Here is a 21,263-nt window from a genome sequence, read left to right as displayed (position 1 = left end):
AAAGTTGATAGGAAATAATGATAGCTGGGAGTGTTGTAGCCATTTTGTAATCATGACCACTTTCCCATCCTCTATAGGCCTGGCAAAGGTCAGGGTCAGCTACCAACATCTGATGGAAAGGAAGTTATGTTAACCTGGAGATTAACTACACAAGGATATTTGTTTTCCTTTCTTCCATGCTCTCCTGTATGTATGTATATATATATATATATATATATATATATATATATATATATATATATATATATATATATATATATATATATATATTAATTATTTTTTTTATTATTATTTTTTTCAAGTTGTAGAAAGATTATTTGAAAGCAGAAGTTTATGCTATAATAGTGAATATATGGACTTTCACTAACCATTTTTTTATATATATGGTAAAAAGATGAAGTAGGCTGAAGTTAAGGCAAGAGTAAATAGAACTTTCAAAAGGAAAAATCAATATTTCTAATGTTTACACAAAAAAAAGGCACATATGACAAGTACAGAACTATAAAAAAAAAAAAATGTAGAATCACATTCATTGAGAAGAAACGGTCTTTTCATTGTGCATCGTGACTATCACCAAAGTGCACCATCTGATTTTCCTAAATAGGTGTGTGTTCTTAAATTTGTGTCATTTAGTAGGCCTGCACTACACTGACCACAGGGTTGGTGTGTCCTCACAGTGCAAGGCATACCTTTAACGTGCCACAAAGCAACACGAGATCTTGTGCGTTAGTTAATGGTCATTATTTTTCCTGCCTTACTGATGTCTTAGAGGCACCAGAACCAAAGCTTGCAAGGATTGCCTCTGTGAGTTTTTAATATAATACAGAGGCTCTGTTATCCAACCTTGATGGGACCTTTAGGTTTTGTTAGAAAAGTTGTTTAGGTAGATTAACTTGTCAAAATCTACTGTCATTTAAATATGTCTTAAAAATCTTTTAGTACAAAAAATGTTCAGTAATTGTCTGCAATCCATTGGAAGTTTTGCTCTTGCAATTCACAAATAACCCAACCATTGGTTTTTCATTATTGGTATGCATTCATATCCCACAAACAACCTTGTTAAGTTGGATTAATTTTCATTTCTTAAATTTTCTTCTGTAATAAGAAAGACCTCTTGATTTCCATTACTTCATAGAATTTCAGTAGGCTTTCCTTGCTTTCAAAATGTCAAGAGCAGTTGTCTTTTCATAATCTGATTCTTAGGTGGTGATGGCTATGATGCAACAGTCTCTCAGTTTCCTATATGATGATCACTTTGACTTTGACACTCATTACATTGTGTGTGGCACCAGCTTTGTTTACATTACCTGTGGAAGCCCTTATTTCCAAATAATGCTAGCTAGAGCAGCAGGGTTCAGGAAGGTGTGTGCTCAGTGTTAAGGCTGTGTATTGATGCATAATGGTCACTCACTCCATTTTGTTGATTTTTCTTCATCTCCAAAATATCTTTGAATCACATGTTGGTCATGGGACCTGCTGGATGTGTGGATCAAATAGAGACTGCTGGATGATTAATTGCCAGTTTTTTTAGCCAGAGGTGTTTTGACTTTAACGTCTGATACTCGAACAATGTGTCATTTTTTTGTATTGACAGTTCCAGTATTCACTACTCATACTTCTAAAATAGAATTGGTTCTGTTTTATTGTTTAGTGTATAGATTTCAAAGGTTCCAAAACATGACTTGTAGTAGTTTTACATGTGGTTGCTCTAGACCAATGACCTCTTGTTGTAACTGTGCCGATGTGAAGAAAGTTCACAACTCACCTGTAGTTAACCTTGACCTACCAAAGAAAACAGATTACATTGAACTCACAGTACCTGTATTCTTTCCCTGATTGCCCCTGAATGTTGTGGTTTATTGCCAAGAGCAACTCATGTTGTGATGCATTCCTCAGGAGAACTAGGAAGCTGGGTGGCTCAGTGATAACAGCATTTAGTTTGCAGCTGAAAGGTTGTGTATTCTTCAGATTTCATGAAAGATACTTTCCAGACACCTATGATATAAATGAATTCTTGATTAAAGGGGCTTCAAATGTGGGTGTGTAATTAGTCTTGCATTTTACTTGAGTTGTTAGTGTCTCAAAAGTGTGGCTTGTTTCCAACCAGTGTTGCTACCCTCAGAACCTTCCCCGGGTCAGAGAACGTTTTTGAAGTGTTTCTACCTAAAGTGATTTGCACACAACTATTTTGTCCCATTTAGTTTCATGGAAAATTCACAGTTTGTAAACCTCAGGCAATTTTCTCACATTTATGATGGACCATCACTTCACTCAGACTTTCTTCATGATAATACTAACCTTACTAATGAAATTAAAATGGTTTAGTCTTTTTTAGAAATAACCTTATTGGTTGAATTTTGTTGATTTCAGTATTATTAAGGGATGATTTTGATTCCATCTGTACAAGAAATATACTTGTTCAGACTTCTTAAGCTATTGAATGTTTACCGTCTTGAGAAGAACAATGAGAAGTACATGATGCACATGAGGAATATGAAGCATACAACCAGAAATGTTGGTAATTTGCTGCTGGTCTTTGGTCAGTATTTTGTGTCAACACGAAGACAACAAGCTCAAGTGCTTCATGAAGTACAGGACACATGAACACTGTCAGCTGTAAAGTTAATTTATTCTTGCACCACATAAAGTAATGGCCTGTAAGTTGCCAAAATAAGGAAGGTGTAGCTTACATTAAGCCCAGTAACTAACTGATAATGCATGTGCTCATTTAATTACAGTTGGCAACTTAATACATTTGTGGTGACAGTGGAGAATACTTTAAGATGAGGCGTGTCATTTACTTGAATTTATGGTATTGCGTTCCTTGGATCCACCTCAATTACTTTCTTGTGTCATACAGTGTATGATTGGGATGCAAAACATGTTGGGAAACCTGAAAATAAGAATGGTCTTGAAATTTTTTTCATCCTCTATGTTGAAAAAATGTTGCCAGTGAAATTTATGTAGGGAAACTACATAATTTAATATAATCTCCTAAGCACTCATCTGCACATGGTTGTGGAGTGGAGATTTTAGTGTTGGTGACCAACCTTTTTTTGCTCTCCTTTAATGGTCTTACATTTATCTTGTCCTTGCATTTGTATTAGAGTGACCTTGAGTAACATCTTGTCACCCTTGCAGCTGACATCATCTCATGTGTGGAGTTCAACCATGATGGGGACTTGCTGGCCACAGGGGACAAGGGCGGCCGGGTGGTCATCTTCCAGCGGGACCCCTCAGTGAGTGGACAGTGCTGGGATGTTACCATCTCATTGTGTTATATTTGAAGACCTAGATCAAGTTTAGTTGTGTATTTTGTTTCCAGAGCAGTTTTCTGTGTGTGTGTGTGTGTGTGTGTGTGTGTGTGTGTGTGTGTGTGTGTGTGTGTGTGTGTAATTCAAAATAACTAAAAAGGGAATTCAGTTTCATGTAGCTGTATATTGACATTATGATTAGGATTGTCAGCATTTCTATAAAATTAAATGTATTCTGCCTCACTCTAGGACAAATAAAGATCCTACAGCATTCAGTTCTGTGCTTAGGTATGTGGAAATGCTAAGTAGTTTTTAAAGTGAAAGTTTTCTGGAGAAGTGTGGAAAATTTATTTCAGTGCAAATCTTCTATTTGGAGGACCTAACAAAATAACAAACAGTGTATTCATATCTGGCATTCCAACATACATGAAATATGAGGGTGGAATGGACACACTAGTGCCTCACCATGTGGTGCCAGAGTGAGGCTGAGGGATGGTTCTCACCACACTCAAAAAGATTGATATGTGACAGTTGAGGTCAGGAAATACAGATATTATTTATGCACTTTCAGCTGCTATGTAGTGCCTATTGACCTATTAACTTGAAATACTTGTAACTCTGGCCTTTTTTTAAAATTAGTTTGTAATATCTTAAATCATGCTGGCATGTTAAAAGTATGCCAGGTACATGAAATTTCTTAGAATAAGTAAAGTGTGTGTTTAGTGGTATGCAAAGTTATAGGTATATACCAGGCTTTCCTGCTGTAGCTTAACCCAAAACGGTGAAAAACCTGATAGTTTGGCTTGCAGTGACAATTACTTTAGCTGTGTTTTCATGTGACATGACACTTCTTAGAACTCAGTTCACTGTCAGTGAACTGTTAATGACCATTTCTTTGTTTCAATACAGTCTACTAGCTACCTTACATTCAGATAGTACTGTCATCCTTGGAAATTTTTGCATTAGTTGTGGCATGGAATCATTTCTTCAAAGAGCCACCATTATTAGCCATTAATCCTCCTCACAAGAATAGATTGATTGATTTTATCAGAAAAAAAAAAGGGCGGGTGGGGACAGGTGGGAAGGATAGAAGCATGAAGTTAAAAAAAGTAAAGGAAAAATGTCGTGAATTAGTATGGTGTAGGGAGGTGCATGTCCAAACTACTGACAACTTGGAGCAGACATTTCTCAGATAGTAAAGGTTTGCAGTGGTGCAGCTCCTGGATAGATACATGTAGACTGCGTGGATCCCATCACTGTGTATAGTAAATTTTAGTTTTAGCTGTAGAAAGACTACCTTTGGAGCCATATAGCATTGGATTGTAACACAGTAGAGGTAAGATGAAAGAGATGGAGAGGTAATATATTTGTATGTGTTGCATTAGTGAATAGCAGCAGCCAGGCAGGAATGTGGGGTGCTGTGATATGACACTACACATTCCTAGAAGCTTGATAGAAATTTATCAAAAATTTTGTTACAAATCAAGTTAGTCTCTTTATGGCTTTTTGGAGATGACAGCTCCTTTATCTCTTATTTAAGCAGGCTTCTTTCTTATTTTCTTTTTATTTATTTATTTATTTATTTATTTATTTATTTATTTTATTTTTTATTTATTTATTTTTGATTATTTTTTCTCAGTGAAAATCATTAATGATATCTTGATCCCACAGTCGAAAAACTGCCACCCTCGCCGGGGCGAGTACAATGTCTACAGCACCTTCCAGAGTCATGAGCCTGAGTTTGACTACCTTAAATCTTTAGAAATTGAAGAAAAAATCAATAAAATAAGATGGCTCAAGAGGAAAAACCCTGCACACTTCTTACTCTCTACTAATGGTGAGTGCCACTTCCCTTTATTTCTTCCCCATGGAAAGTTATTAATAACTGCTTAAATTCTGTTACATAACATCGTTCCAAACTGGTCTAATAAGTAGTTTGTTTAATAAACATGGATGAAAGTCATTATGAGATTATATAGAGTATTTTCTGAGCCTGCCTTTGGAGTGTTGTAGAACAAGAGTTGAAGATGAAAAGAAGGCTGTGATCAAGGAGAGCATTTCATAGGAAGATGTCAAGGTGAAATGTTTTGTCTGGAAATTAAAATAAAGGATTTGGAATCAGGACATACAGCCACTAAGATGTCTTTTGGTAGTTGCCAGGTTTTCACTGCCTTGTTTCTCTTAACTAGTGAAGTTAATCTTAGTCACTCTCAGTGAACATTCTTATCAAGAGTTAGATATAGATAAAGGAACATGTTGAAATACAACTGACATTCTCTCTCTCTCTCTCTCTCTCTCTCTCTCTCTCTCTCTCTCTCTCTCTCTCTCTCTCTCTCTCTCTCTCTCTCTCTCTCTCTCTCTCTCTCTCTCTCTCTCTCTCTCTCTCTCTCTCTCTCAAACTTACAGCCAATGTAATCATCTTCTGCTGCTGTCATCGAAAGATTTTTATACCAATGGAAAAATAAATGTTTTCCTTGCAGATAAAACCATAAAGCTATGGAAAGTGTCAGAACGAGACAAACGAGCAGAAGGCTACAACCTGCGTGATGAGTCCGGCCAGATCAGGGACCCAACTTCACTTACTGCTTTACGGGTGAGTGTTCCTCTAGCCCATATGCTGAAAAAAAGTCATCTTCAGGGTGTTTATGTACTGAAAGATTCCACAACTGTATTTTCTTGGTTTTCCTTAACACTCACTTATTCATTTTATTCTCTCTCTCTCTCTCTCTCTCTCTCTCTCTCTCTCTCTCTCTCTCTCTCTCTCTCTCTCTCTCTCTCTCTCTCTCTCTCTCTCTCTCTCTCTCTCTCTCTCTCTCTCTCTCTCTCTCTCTCTCTCTCTCTCTCTCTCTCTCTCTCTCTCTCTCTCTCTCTCTCTCTCTCTCTCTCTCTCTCTCCTGTCCCTCTCTCTCTCTCTGTCCCTCTCTCTCTCTGTCCCTCTCTCTCTCTCTGTCCCTCTCTCTCTCTCTCTCTCTCTCTCTCTCTCTCTCTCTCTCTCTCTCTCTCTCTCTCTCTCTCTCTCTCTCTCTCTCTCTCTCTCTCTCTCTCTCTCTCTCTCTCTCTCTCTCTCTCTCTCTCTCTCTCTCTCTCTCTCTCTCTCTCTCTCTCTCTCTCTCTCTCTCTCTCTCTCTCTCTCTCTCTCTCTCTCTCTCTCTCTCTCTCTCTCTCTCTCTCTCTCTCTCTCTCTCTCTCTCTCTCTCTCTCTCTCTCTCTCTCTCTCTCTCTCTCTCTCTCTCTCTCTCTCTCTCTCTCTCTCTCTCTCTCTCTCTCTCTCTCTCTCTCTCTCTCTCTCTCTCTCTCTCTCTCTCTCTCTCTCTCTCTCTCTCTCTCTCTCTCTCTCTCTCTCTCTCTCTCTCTCTCTCTCTCTCTCTGTCTCTCTCTCTCTCTCTCTCTCTCTCTCCCTGTCTCTCTCTCTCTCTCTCTCTCTCTCTCTCTCTCTCTCTCTCTCTCTCTCTCTCTCTCTCTCTCTCTCTCTCTCTCTCTCTCTCTCTCTCTCTCTCTCTCTCTCTCTCTCTCTCTCTCTCTCTCTCTCTCTCTCTCTCTCTCTCTCTCTCTCTCTCTCTCTCTCTCTCTCTCTCTCTCTCTCTCTCTCTCTCTCTCTCTCTCTCTCTCTCTCTCTCTCTCTCTCTCTCTCTCTCTCTCTCTCTCTCTCTCTCTCTCTCTCTCTCTCTCTCTCTCTCTCTCTCTCTCTCCCTGTCTCTCTCTCTCTCTCTCTCTCTCTCTCTCTCTCTCTCTCTCTCTCTCTCTCTCTCTCTCTCTCTCTCTCTCTCTCTCTCTCTCTCTCTCTCTCTCTCTCTCTCTCTCTCTCTCTCTCTCTCTCTCTCTCTCTCTCTCTCTCTCTCTCTCTCTCTCTCTCTCTCTCTCTCTCTCTCTCTCTCTCTCTCTCTCTCTCTCTCTCTCTCTCTCTCTCTCTCTCTCTCTCTCTCTCTCTCTCTCTCTCTCTCTCTCTCTCTCTCTCTCTGTCTCTCTCTCTCTCTCTCTCTCTCTCTCTCTCTCTCTCTCTCTCTCTCTCTCTCTCTCTCTCTCTCTCTCTCTCTCTCTCTCTCTCTCTCTCTCTCTCTCTCTCTCTCTCTCTCTCTCTCTCTCTCTCTCTCTCTCTCTCTCTCTCTCTCTCTCTCTCTCTCTCTCTCTCTCTCTCTCTCTCTCTCTCTCTCTCTCTCTCTCTCTCTCTCTCTCTCTCTCTCTCTCTCTCTCTCTCTCTCTCTCTCTCTCTCTCTCTCTCTCTCTCTCTCTCTCTCTCTCTCTCTCTCTCTCTCTCTCTCTCTCTCTCTCTCTCTCTCTCTGTCTCTCTCTCTCTCTCTCTCTCTCTCTCTCTCTCTCTCTCTCTCTCTCTCTCTCTCTCTCTCTCTCTCTCTCTCTCTCTCTCTCTCTCTCTCTCTCTCTCTCTCTCTCTCTCTCTCTCTCTCTCTCTCTCTCTCTCTCTCTCTCTCTCTCTCTCTCTCTCTCTCTCTCTCTCTCTCTCTCTCTCTCTCTCTCTCTCTCTCTCTCTCTCTCTCTCTCTCTCTCTCTCTCTCTCTCTCTCTCTCTCTCTCTCTCTCTCTCTCTCTCTCTCTCTCTCTCTCTCTCTCTCTCTCTCTCTCTCTCTCTCTCTCTCTCTCTCTCTCTCTCTCTCTCTCTCTCTCTCTCTCTCTCTCTCTCTCTCTCTCTCTCTCTCTCTCTCTCTCTCTCTCTCTCTCTCTCTCTCTCTCTCTCTCTCTCTCTCTCTCTCTCTCTCTCTCTCTCTCTCTCTCTCTCTCTCTCTCTCTCTCTCTCTCTCTCTCTCTCTCTCTCTCTCTCTCTCTCTCTCTCTCTCTCTCTCTCTCTCTCTCTCTCTCTCTCTCTCTCTCTCTCTCTCTCTCTCTCTCTCTCTCTCTCTCTCTCTCTCTCTCTCTCTCTCTCTCTCTCTCTCTCTCTCTCTCTCTCTCTCTCTCTCTCTCTCTCTCTCTCTCTCTCTCTCTCTCTCTCTCTCTCTCTCTCTCTCTCTCTCTCTCTCTCTCTCTCTCTCTCTCTCTCTCTCTCTCTCTCTCTCTCTCTCTCTCTCTCTCTCTCTCTCTCTCTCTCTCTCTCTCTCTCTCTCTCTCTCTCTCTCTCTCTCTCTCTCTCTCTCTCTCTCTCTCTCTCTCTCTCTCTCTCTCTCTCTCTCTCTCTCTCTCTCTCTCTCTCTCTCTCTCTCTCTCTCTCTCTCTCTCTCTCTCTCTCTCTCTCTCTCTCTCTCTCTCTCTCTCTCTCTCTCTCTCTCTCTCTCTCTCTCTCTCTCTCTCTCTCTCTCTCTCTCTCTCTCTCTCTCTCTCTCTCTCTCTCTCTCTCTCTCTCTCTCTCTCTCTCTCTCTCTCTCTCTCTCTCTCTCTCTCTCTCTCTCTCTCTCTCTCTCTCTCTCTCTCTCTCTCTCTCTCTCTCTCTCTCTCTCTCTCTCTCTCTCTCTCTCTCTCTCTCTCTCTCTCTCTCTCTCTCTCTCTCTCTCTCTCTCTCTCTCTCTCTCTCTCTCTCTCTCTCTCTCTCTCTCTCTCTCTCTCTCTCTCTCTCTCTCTCTCTCTCTCTCTCTCTCTCTCTCTCTCTCTCTCTCTCTCTCTCTCTCTCTCTCTCTCTCTCTCTCTCTCTCTCTCTCTCTCTCTCTCTCTCTCTCTCTCTCTCTCTCTCTCTCTCTCTCTCTCTCTCTCTCTCTCTCTCTCTCTCTCTCTCTCTCTCTCTCTCTCTCTCTCTCTCTCTCTCTCTCTCTCTCTCTCTCTCTCTCTCTCTCTCTCTCTCTCTGTCTCTCTCTCTCTCTCTCTCTCTCTCTCTCTCTCTCTCTCTCTCTCTCTCTCTCTCTCTCTCTCTCTCTCTCTCTCTCTCTCTCTCTCTCTCTCTCTCTCTCTCTCTCTCTCTCTCTCTCTCTCTCTCTCTCTCTCTCTCTCTCTCTCTCTCTCTCTCTCTCTCTCTCTCTCTCTCTCTCTCTCTCTCTCTCTCTCTCTCTCTCTCTCTCTCTCTCTCTCTCTCTCTCTCTCTCTCTCTCTCTCTCTCTCTCTCTCTCTCTCTCTCTCTCTCTCTGTCTCTCTCTCTCTCTCTCTCTCTCTCTCTCTCTCTCTCTCTCTCTCTCTCTCTCTCTCTCTCTCTCTCTCTCTCTCTCTCTCTCTCTCTCTCTCTCTCTCTCTCTCTCTCTCTCTCTCTCTCTCTCTCTCTCTCTCTCTCTCTCTCTCTCTCTCTCTCTCTCTCTCTCTCTCTCTCTCTCTCTCTCTCTCTCTCTCTCTCTCTCTCTCTCTCTCTCCTGTTAATGTCTTATTTTTTCAACTGATGTTGACAATATGTTTAAATACCTTAATGTTGTGAGTTACTTCACTTTATTTGTGGTCCAGGAATAGTTATGAGAAAATATTTGCTATAGAACATGACATTGACTGTTATTGGTCTCAAAGAGGAAGCACACCTCTGCACTTTTTTTTTTTTTATGTAGGAAGGACACTGGCCAAAGGCAACAAAAATCTAATAAAAAAAATGCCCATTGAAATGCCAGTCCCATAAAAGGGTCAAAGCAGAGGTCAAAAATTGATGGATAAGTGTCTTGAAACCTCCCTCTTGAAGGAATTCAAGTCATAGGAAGGTGGAAATACAGAAGCAGGCAGGGAGTTCCAGAGTTTACCAGAGAAAGGGATGAATGATTGAGAATACTGGTTAACTCTTGCGTTAGAGAGGTGGACAGAATAGGGGTGAGAGAAAGAAGAAAGTCTTGTGCAGCGAGGTCGCGGAAGGAGGGGAAGCATGCAGTTAGCAAGATCATAAGAGCAGTTAGCATGAAAACAGCAGTAGAAGACAGCTAGATATGCAACATTGCGGCGGTGAGAGAGAGGCTGAAGACAGTCAGTTAGAGGAGAGGAGTTGATGAGACGAAAAGCTTTTGATTCCACCCTGTCTAGAAGAGCAGTATGAGTGGAACCCCCACAGAGATGTGAAGCATACGCCATACATGGAGGGATGAGGCCCTTGTACAGAGTTAGCAGTTCGGGGGTTGAGAAAAACTGGCGGAGACGTCTCAGAATGCCTAACTTCATAGAAGCTATTTTAGCTAGAAGTGAGATGTGAAGTTTCCAGTTCAGATTATAAGCAAAGGACAGACAGAGGATGTTCAGTGTAGAAGAGGGAGACAGTTAAGTGTAATTGAAGAAGACGGGATAGTTGTCTGGAAGGTTGTGTCGAGTTGATAGATGGAGGAATTGAGTTTTTGAGGCATTGAACAATACCAAGTTTGCTCTGTACCAATCAGAAATTTTAGAAAGATCAGAAGTCAGGCCTCCTGTGGCTTCCCTGCATGATATGTTTACCTCCTGAAGGGTTGGATGTTTATGAAAAGACGTGGAAAAGTGCAGGGTGGTATCATCAGCGTAGGAGTGGATAGGACAAGAAGTTTGGTTTAGAAGATCATTAATGAATAATAAGAAGAGAGTGGGTGACAGAACAGAATCCTGAGGAACACCACTGTTAATAGATTTAGGAGAAGAACAGTGACCATCTACCACAGCAGCAATAGAACGGTCAGAAAGAAAACTTGAGATGAAGTTACAGAGAGAAGGATAGAAACCGTAGGAGGGTAGTTTGGAAATCAAAGCTTTGTGCTAGACTCTATCAAAAGCTTTTGATATGTCCAAGGCAACAGCAAAAGTTTCACCAAAATCTCTAAAAGAGGATGACCAAGACTCAGTAAGGAAAGCCAGAAGATCACCAGTAGAGCAGCCTTGATGGAATCCATACTGGCGATCAGATAGAAGGTTGTGAAGTGATAGATGTTTAAGAATCTTCCTGTTGAGGATAGATTCAAAAACTTTAGATAGGCAGGAAATTAAAGCAATAGGACGGTAGTTTGAGGGATTAGAACGGTCACCCTTTTTAGGAACAGGTTGAATGTAGGCAAACTTCCAGCAAGAAGGAAAGGTAGATGTTGACAGACAGAGCTGAAAGAGTTTGACTAGGCAAGGTGCAAGCCCGGAGGCACAGTTTCGGAGAACAACAGGAGGGACCCCATCAGGTCCATAAGCCTTCCGAGGGTTTAGGCCAGTGAGGGCATGGAAAGCATCATTACGAAGAATTTTAATAGGTGGCATGAAGTAGTCAGAGGGTGGAGGAGAGGGAGGAACAAGCCCAGAATCGTCCAAGGTAGAATTTTTAGCAAAGGTTTGAGCAAAGAGTTCAGCTTTAGAAATAGATGTGATAGCAGTGGTGCCATCTGGTTGAAATAGAGGAGGGAAAGAAGAAGAAGCAAAGTTATTACTTACACAGAAAGATAGGTTTGTCAGGCTTTCATGCCAGAAAGCAAGGTCACATTTCATTGTGTCTGGTGTCTATTCACTGTGAGGCAAACAGGTGCTACTTACAGCATATAAGCAAGAAACTCCCGAGTTTGTATTCACCTTGCACATGATTGAAGTCTAGTAAGGACTCATGGTTGTGAGCTGAGTATGCTGACCACTACACCATTGTGCTATCCAATACCCTGTACATCTGCAATTTAAGTGAAGTGTCTTGCATGACATGTTTTCATTTACTTCATTAGAAATTGTGTGGGAGATTAACTGCAAGTGGAGTATCACTTTTCAGAAACCTGCTTTTCATTCAAAATGAATCAAAAGAATTTTAAATGATACATTGTAATTTAGTTTTTGTTAAGCATTATAATTATTTTAGTGTTACTTGACACTAGGGTTTGACAGCTTCTTAAAAGATATAGTAACTGACCATGGAATGTAGGGTTGTCGAGCAGGTGGGACTGGTAGCATAGGTAATGTTTGATTATATTTGGAGGCATATTAAAATATAGCAAAGCAATAATAATATTGTTCTCTGTGCTCCCACCAACGGGGAGTTCTAGGAACTAATCTGCTAGAGGTGGCTGTTGCATGTCCCCTAGTGACACAAGCTAAAATATTGTTATTGTAAATCCCATGCACATACAGATGCGTAGAACATTGATCATTATGATACTTTCAAAATTCTGCATCAACTTTTAAATATCTTGTATTTATAATTTTGAGAAAAGTTGGTCAAAACAAGTACTTGTAGGAGGGACCCTGGCCAAGGACAACAAAATTCCAATAAAGCCCACTGAGTTGCCAATCCCCAAATAGGGTCCAAAGCAGTAGTCAATAAGTGTCTTGAAACCTCCCTCTTGAAGGAGTTCAAGTCATAGGAAAGTGGAAATACAGAAGCAGGCAGGGAGTTCCAGAGTTTACCAGAGAAAGGGATGAATGATTGAGAATACTGGTTAACTCTTGCATTAGAGAGGTGGACAGAATAGGGGTGAGAAAAAAGAAGAAAGTCTTGTGCAGCGAGGCTGCAGGAGGAGAGTAGGCATGCAGTGAGCAAGATCAGAAGAGCAGTTAGCATGAAAATAACAGTAGAAGATAGCTAGAAATGCAACATTGCGGCAGTGAGAAAGAGGCTGAAGACAGTCAGTCAGAGGAGAGGAGTTGAAAGGAGTAAAAGGTTGTGAAGTGATAGATGTTTAAGACTCTTCCTGTTGAGGATAGAATAAAAAAACTTTAGATAGGCTAGAAATTAAGGCAATAGGACAGTAGTTTGAGGAATTAGAATGATCATCCATTTTAGGGACAGGCTGAATGTAGGCAAACTTCCAGCAAGAAGGAAAGGTAGATGTTGACAGGACAAAGTTTTTTCAAAAGAGTTTGACCTGGCAAGGTGCAAGCACGGAGGCACAGTTTCAGAAAATAATATGAGTGACCCTATCAGGTCCATAAGACTATCGAGGGTTTAGGCCAGGAAGGGCATGGAAAACATCATTGTGAAGAATATTAATAGGTAGTATGAAGTAGTCAGAGGGTTGAAGAGAGGAAAGAACAATCCCTGAATCATCTAAGGTAGAGTTTTTAGCAAAGGTTTCAGTGAAAAGTTCAGCTATAGAGATAGATGTGATAGCAGTGAAGCCATCTGGTTAAAATAAAGGAGGAAAGGAGAAGCAAAGTTATTGGAGATGTTTTTGGCTAGATGCCAGAAGTCATGAGGGGAGTTAGATCTTGAAAGATTTTGATGCTTTCTATCAGTGAAGGAGTTTTGGGCTAGTTGGAGAACAGACTTGGCATGGTTCCAGGCAGAAGTATAAAGTGCATGAGATTCTGGTGATGGAAGACTCAAGTACCTTTTGTGTTCTCACCATAAGAACAGGTTATGTTAAAAACCAAGGTTTGGAAGGTTTATGTTGAGAAAAAGAGTGAGGAATGTTCACCTCCATGCCAGACACTATCACTTCTGTTATGCAGTTAGCACACAGAGACAGGTCTCCATCATGGAAGCAGTAGTCATTCCAAGGAAAATAAGTAATCCAGCTTTGGATTGAAAATGAGGATAGAGAAAGTAGGAGGGAACAGAAAATGGGCTACTGTCAGTTGCTTCAGACACCTGTGTTTCAGTGAGGAAAAGAAGATGAGTTTTAGTAGAGGAGAGATGGTGTTCTAAAGATTGAAAATTAGATCTAAGACTGCAAATGTTTCAAAATTTAATAAAGAAAAGTTAAGGGGGAGTGTCAAGACACTTAGGGTCAATATCAGAAGAGAAGTCTGACCTTGGGACATTTGTGGCCCCCTCCCCAGATAGGGACTCCAAGGCTGTTATCGGTATTTTGAATACAGCATATTACAAATCTAAAATATATTGATTTGGACGATGAAAAAGATAAAAAATAATATAGTATTGCTTAACATACACAGTAATGTCATGATATATGGATATAGTTGTTTTCATGGGGATTTTAGCATCTCTTTCAGGAAGCGAACAATATGGCAGAGTAATTGAACACCAAAACAAATCTCTCAGGAGTGGTCTAGCATGATGGGAGAGGAATATAGGAAGCCACATGATGGAGTAGTGGCATGACACTGCAACACGAATTAATTGGTTGTCCAAGTACATGTTTGTTAACTTCAACTAAAGCGGGCCAGTCACATGTTTGTTTTGGTTAGATATACAGCATTATTCTCACCAGGATACTCAAGTTGCCTATTTTCAATTTGAATTATTGTTTCCATATAGTTGGCAGTTGATCTGTGTAATTTGGAGCTTTAAGTGGCACAGACATGTTGCCTTCATTTTTTACTGTTGTCTACATTAATATGCTTCCAATCAATGGTGTAATTTTTTGGAAATTTCAAGATGACCAAATAAATCTAAATACCATTTCACTAAAAAAATCAACTTAAATGCTTTTGTTCATGAATACAGTTCAATTTTACCTGTGTTACTACTTGGAAGGAATTGTGTAGAAAAAATATAATGCGAGTTCATTGCAATCTTTATGTATATAGAATGACACTGTAGGCATATTTGATATTGCTCCTATGTTTGAGAAGGGGACATGTCTGGTGCTACCACCTGGTGACATTCACTAGTTTGCCAAACTCCCCATTAGCACTTATTTAACTTGTTCCACAGGAGTATTTCTGCTGTTTGTGTAATATCTTCCACTGGTGAGCTAGTGTATTCCTATTGTCCCGTCATTTTGAATATATCTTGTTCAGACTTTACATGATTTTATTGATCCTCCACAGGTACCTGTATTAAAACCAATGGAATTGATGGTTGAAGCTTCCCCTAGGAGAATTTTTGCAAATGCACACACGTATCACATCAACTCTATCTCAATCAACTCAGACCAGGAGACTTACTTGTCTGCTGATGACCTTCGTATTAACCTGTGGCACATGGAGGTCACTGATCAGGTAAGTTGTGCCAAACAAACAATTTAACCTTTGCTAGTGCTTACTGTGATGCTGATAATGTTTCACTGGTGCCTTTCTTGAATTTCATCTTTGAGCAAGGGGAAGGAACTTGTGGTGGTCTTATGTTTAGATTTGTTTGTGCACATTCCAAGCTGTAATGAATCAGAATCGTATCATTACTGCCGTCATGCAACAAGGACTTTTTTTTGGTGGGGGGAGGGAATTGCAAGCACCAGCAAGTCCAAATTCAGGCTCTGCTTATATTTGCAACAATTGATGCTCAATACATTGCTGTCTAATTGATCCTGTCTTTAAGTGCAAAACTAGACCTAAAATGAAATTCCCACCAGGTGTTAGTATGTTTTCATGAAAAAGGATGGATGGACAAAGATGGTATAAAATTATGGATAGACAATGTGCATGTGGCAAAATCAGTTTTCCTATACACAAGCAAACCCTTGCCTTAAGTTACCTGCATGTGTCAGGCTGTTGGCCATAATCTCTTATGTATCATGTTTCTCTTGATTAGATACACCAACATTCTTGAAGTTTTTTTCTCAGTGTATGGACTTGTCCCTCTACAAACATTGCAAACTGGAGAGATTTATCTCCCCAGTTTTGCTTTCCCTTTGCTGCTTAGCTTGAGTTTCATACCTTGAAGATCTTTATATAGCTCCTTCTTCAGCTTTTGGAAAAACTGGGGAATATTTGCACAGCCTCCTGCTTTGTCCATCCGTATACAATGCTAGCAGAGGGTTGCAAACATAAAATTTTGTTCAGACATTATTCAACTGGAATAAACAATAAGCCAATGACTCATCATTTTGAGGTTGGTATTTATTTACAGTGGTATTTTGCATAAAGTTTTAAGGTCATTATTTTTATATCTGACATACAGGACAATCCACTTTTTTTAGGATGATTCAAGTGCTGTCTTATATGCTGAAATATACAGTATATTTATTTACTTATCACATTTTTGCCTTTACCTTCTCTCTCAGCCTTATCATAAGCTTCACATGGTCAATGAAAAAAAGCAAGTTACATTCATAATAACAGCAAAAGTCTTGTCTTTCGGCATCAAACTTTTGAGTTTTGCAAAATGGTCCCATTCTCAAAGTTAACTGATCTTTTGGCACTATATATATATTTCCAAAAGCTGTTTGCATGTGGCAAGTTTAAAAATGGCACTGGAGTGCCACGATCATCTGCTGTCATGTGTTTAGGCTGTACTGCCTGCTACAGCATCCATGGGTATGATGATGTGAGATTTTATAAATATATATATATATATATATATATATATATATATATATATATATAATATATATATATATATATATATATATATATATATATATATATATATATATATATAAGCTTGGCATATATGAATGAAGTACTAGACTGAGAAGAGGAAATGAATATTAGTAATTCCAAAGCATAATAGGCATAGAGTAAAAAGAATATGAGAATGAGTTTTGTGTTTACACCGCCATGTTTGTATCTCCACTCTCTATCTTTGTGAACAAACATCCACCAGTGGTTGAGGAGCAGTCTGATCAGCAAATAACTTTAAGTGTGACAAATCTTACCATTCTGGAAACAAAAGAATGAGAAGAAAGAAGAGCCAGAGAAAGGATGCTAGGAAAAATCTCAGTTTGCTGAGGTCAAACTGGTTTGTTTTCTAGAAATATGTCTTGAAACGTTTATGATTTCTGTATAAATATGTCTTGGAGACATTAGTTGTGTTTTCTGCAAAATAAATAAATAAATAAGTAGTAGCCTTTGTTTTCATTTATTCTTTGCTAATATAGTTAAATTCACATCAGATCGCTCGGCACATTCAATGTTTCTGCACCTGTTTAGTCCCATGAATGCCGAAAGACAAGACTGTAGTTATGCCTTGTTCCTCTCCAACTTTTGTATTTCTTGTAAAGATCAGCAAGTATAAGAGGTGTTTATATTATATGATTCCTGACATAACCTTTCCATTTTTCAGTCCTTTAATATAGTAGACATCAAGCCCACTAACATGGAGGAGCTGACGGAGGTGATCACGGCAGCAGAGTTTCACCCACACGACTGCAACGTGTTCGTGTACTCTAGCAGTAAAGGAACCATAAGGCTTTGTGACATGCGACAAGCAGCCCTCTGTGATAGTCATTCTAAGTGTAAGTTTGAAGAGATCTGTTTATACTTTGGTTTCCCAAGCATGTATGCACACATTAGTACTTTACTCAAGCCTAATATTTGTTGTCTTTATCAGTTGTTATGGAAAGCATGTAAAGAATTTTTTTGTGTATTGTGCAATATGTATATAGTGAAAAATTTTGAACTATCCCTAGATTCAAATACATTTTCATCCAGTAAGTTTTCTTGTTGCTCTGCCTTCATTTTATTATATTCATACCAGTAAATGAATTTGCATGTACTTCATAATTATTATTGCATGATCTTCATACTTACTCATATACATGTAACAGTTTTATGTTGCGTTATTTGCTTTTCCCATCCATTTTATTTTGATCTTTTATGAATTATTTGTCTTACCTAGTTCTGTATGATGAGTGTGGATCTTGTAAGAAATTATGCACTTTCTACTTCAGTTGTCCACCTAATGCAGAGTTATTTTTCCAGTGTTTGAGGAGCCCGAGGATCCCACCAATCGGAGTTTCTTCAGTGGAAATCATCTCCTCCATAAGTGATGTCAAATTTTCAAACAGTGGTCGCTACATGATATCAAGAGACTATCTCTCAGGTTAAAGTGTGGGACTTGCACATGGAAACTAAACCAATTGAGACTTACCCGGTAAGAGAAAAGATGCAATTCAGGCATGAATTACGTAATCATGTAATATATACAGTGGATGTTCATTCTTATCAAATATCAGTTTAGAAAAGTCAGGAAAGACTACATTTTCATTCTTGTGTTTATTTCAGGTGCATGAATACCTGCGCCCCAAACTGTGCTCATTGTATGAGAATGATTGTATTTTTGACAAGTTTGAATGCTGCTGGAAGTGGCAATGACTCAGCAATTATGACTGGCTCATACAACAACTTCTTCCGAATGTTTGATAGGACTTCAAAACGTGATGTTACATTAGAGGCTTCAAGGGAAACTGCCAAGCCCAGATATTTACTTAAACCTAGAAAGGTAAGATGCTGCTGTGTATGACATGACCTCAGAGACATCTTTCAGTATATATTCAATGAAGTCAAGAATTTAATTCCTTTGAAAAGTAAATAAGAAAACTAATTTTCTTAATATATCATATTGACAGCCATAAGGACTTAAATCACTCTTGTTTTACTGTCAGATTTGTGTGTAAATGATAATCTTAAAATGGAATACTTTTCAGGTCTGCACAGCTGGTAAAAGAAAGAAAGATGAAATCAGTGTAGACTGCCTTGATTTCAATAAGAAGATCCTTCACACGGCCTGGCACCCACATGAAAATATTATAGCTGTTGCTGCCACTAACAATCTTTACATATTCCAAGATAAATTTTTAGCAGGTCCTCCTCTGACGACCTAGAGCTTAGGTAAGTGTATTCTCTTACCAGGCTTTAACATACAATTCTCATATTTTCCCCTTAGGTTTTCTAATGTAATAACAGATTTCATGGCACAAAGTGTATATTGCAAGTTAATATCCAACAATAGCTGGTGAAAGGGTTAATGAACATGACATCCCAGACATATGTATACCATGTCAGCAGTCACCCATAAAGGGTTGTTAGGCAAGACAAGGTTTTCTCCCCTCTCCTTACACACTTACAATTCATTCACTTTCCAACCTTTAGAATTAGGGAAGAGGAGGACTGATCCTTATCAATCACATAAAGAAGAATTAAAACTATCAGTAAACACTTAACCCCCTATCAGATGTTTGTTAGTATGTATGCCTCTCTCTCTCTCTCTCTCTCTCTCTCTCTCTCTCTCTCTCTCTCTCTCTCTCTCTCTCTCTCTCTCTCTCTCTCTCTCTCTCTCTCTCTCTCTCTCTCTCTCCTCTCTCTCTCTCTCTCTCTCTCTCTCTCTCTCTCTCTCTCTCTCTCTCTCTCTCTCTCTCTCCCTCCCTCCTCCTCCTCCTCCTCCTCCTCCTCCTCCTAATCCTCCTCCTCCTCCTCCTCCTCCTCCTCCTCCTCCTCCTCTATAAGATGTCCTGTTTTTACAGGCCCTGCCATAGATGGATGTTTGGGCAGTGATGCCGGGTGTGTGGAGGGAAGGTCCTTAGTGGCCAGTGTTCCTTCTGTATGACCTCACCCAAGTGTTGACATCCACTGCTGGAAGCCATCAACTCATGCTGGCCACTCTTGGCAATCCATTTATCAAGGTGTGGCTCTTGTCTTGGGTTGCTTCCAAGACAATGGTGGTCCCAAATGTGTGAACGAGTGGCAACCAAAAAGCCAAGGGCAGTAGTGCTGGAGTCCCCCAATGAATGTCCAGTGGCTGAGGCTTGGATTACTTGTGATTCTTGAAAATCCGTGGGTGTCCCACCCTTGTGATCATTTATCTGTGTTTCACCCTCAGATCATCTGTTGAGAAGTGCAAACATTAGTTGCCTTCTCAAGGCTATTAAAAAGATATATGAGTTTATGGCTGACTAGGTGAATCCAGTTATGAATGATTAGGAGTTTGCCCATGTTATTATCAATAGATTAGTGGCTTGAAATAAAAAATATTGACTGCAGAGCCCAAATTACTTTCTCTGATGACTGGCTTTCAGACAAATCATTGTGTCTTTTTTGCCAAATTGAGCTGTGACAGGTGACTTGAATTACATAAGGGAATAAGGTATATGACATAGCTACTCCTGGGATAGAACGGTTGATTTTATACATGTGGGAAGAACATGGTTGTAAATCGTATCCCTAACATGTCCAGAGGATTTAGTGTTGTCATACCCCCATGCGCCCATCTACTGAGTAGTATATCTCACAGGATTAAGTTAATGTGCTCATAGCTTCCACAAAATCACTCCCAGCTGTCAGGAAATGCAGCATTATTTTTATTTATTTATTTATTTTATTTTATTTTTTATTTATTTATTTTTTTTTTTAGTTTTTTTAAGCTTTAGATGGTGCATTTTGTTAATATCTTCAACTCTCATTTCAAAAGTGAGAAATACTACAGCTGGATGTTTTCCACAGTGGGCTCCTCTCCATGAAGGGAAGTGTAGGTGCAGCTGCGCACACTTCTCACCCCTGCTTTCTCTCATCATTTTAAGATGCTGCAAAATTTGTCTTAAAAGATGATTATTTCTAATATTTACTGTCAACTGCTGTATACTTTTTTTTTAATTAGTTCCATGGAATAAATTATATTTCAGTAGGCAAGATGTGTTTTTATGCAATCAGTACTCAGCCATGTCCATTGTAATCAAAATAATTTTTCATGGTTATGGGATAATTTTGTAATGCTATCTGTACATTTATATTCAATTAATCTGTGGTCATGAGGAAGTATTTTAATTAAATTTTGAGTAACAGTTAACTCGATATTTTTACTGATGGCTTTTTTTTTTTATTATTATTATTATTTATTTTATTTACTTTATGTTTATTTTTTATTTATTTATTTTATTTTTTTATTTTATTTTTGTGTGTGTGTGTGTGTAAAATACAGTAACAACCTAAGAAACAGAAAATGCTGATTGGAAAGGCTGGACCATAACTCAACCCCCATTTATGTATTATGCTCTCTTAACATGTCAAAGTAACATCCATTGTAATGAAACATCAAAGTACTGATGTGACAGTTTTGTCATGATGTGCTGTGCTGGGACTTTGGGACCCCATCAGTAGCAGAATATTAAAACTTGTTTATATACTGCTTTCCTCCATAAGGACCTGATACATACAACATTTCATTATTGAAGATATAGGTTGATTTATAATTTGAAATTATGTACAGGATGTTATGCTGGTGGGCAGAAATGTACTTTTATTTATTTTGTTAAAAATAAAACAGGTAGAACAGAGTTAAGTACAAGATATTTTTTTTTACTTTAGTTAAATACTCACCACAATTGAATGAGTGTGGGACTTGTTTTAAGGGTTGTCTGGGACTGGAACTATATGTCAGTAGTCACCCTTGAATTCTCTCAGTTTTTTTAATCATGCACAGGCTGATAGAATGAAATGGAGCCTGAATAATTTTTAAATTAAATTTGATGTATTGGGAATATGTCTTGGCAGATATAAGTTTACTTATGAGTCTGCTGAAAATGTCTTATTTCCTCACTATATCTACAATGTGAGGGGTTTCCTTTCAAAAAAAGTATAACTGCCTAATACTGTTTTCCTGCTGTTAAATCTCCCAAGTATAATATTG

At 39.4% G+C, this 21,263-nt stretch overlaps 1 protein-coding gene across 1 annotated transcript in view; it reads left to right on the top strand.

Annotated features, from left to right (window-relative positions):
- The window catches only part of LOC135099732 (serine/threonine-protein phosphatase 2A 55 kDa regulatory subunit B delta isoform-like), a 110,604-nt gene extending 89,689 nt beyond the window's left edge, over window positions 1-20,915 (top strand). The window contains 12 exon segments of the mRNA XM_064002226.1: window positions 3,142-3,239; window positions 4,926-5,091; window positions 5,735-5,847; window positions 14,753-14,923; window positions 16,926-17,097; window positions 17,564-17,607; window positions 17,609-17,683; window positions 17,685-17,735; window positions 17,867-17,944; window positions 17,946-18,083; window positions 18,289-18,472; window positions 19,105-20,915. Coding sequence (XP_063858296.1) covers window positions 3,142-3,239; window positions 4,926-5,091; window positions 5,735-5,847; window positions 14,753-14,923; window positions 16,926-17,097; window positions 17,564-17,607; window positions 17,609-17,683; window positions 17,685-17,735; window positions 17,867-17,944; window positions 17,946-18,083; window positions 18,289-18,465 — 1,283 coding nt within the window. The 3' untranslated portion in view covers window positions 18,466-18,472; window positions 19,105-20,915.
- Window positions 20,916-21,263: the final 348 nt, after the last annotated feature.

The sequence above is a fragment of the Scylla paramamosain genome, chromosome 4 (assembly GCF_035594125.1).
Source record: "Scylla paramamosain isolate STU-SP2022 chromosome 4, ASM3559412v1, whole genome shotgun sequence".
In the NCBI taxonomy this organism is placed as follows: Eukaryota; Metazoa; Arthropoda; class Malacostraca; order Decapoda; family Portunidae; genus Scylla; species Scylla paramamosain.
Note: the sequence above shows the minus strand (reverse complement) of the source record. Positions and strands in the feature narration are given on the sequence as shown.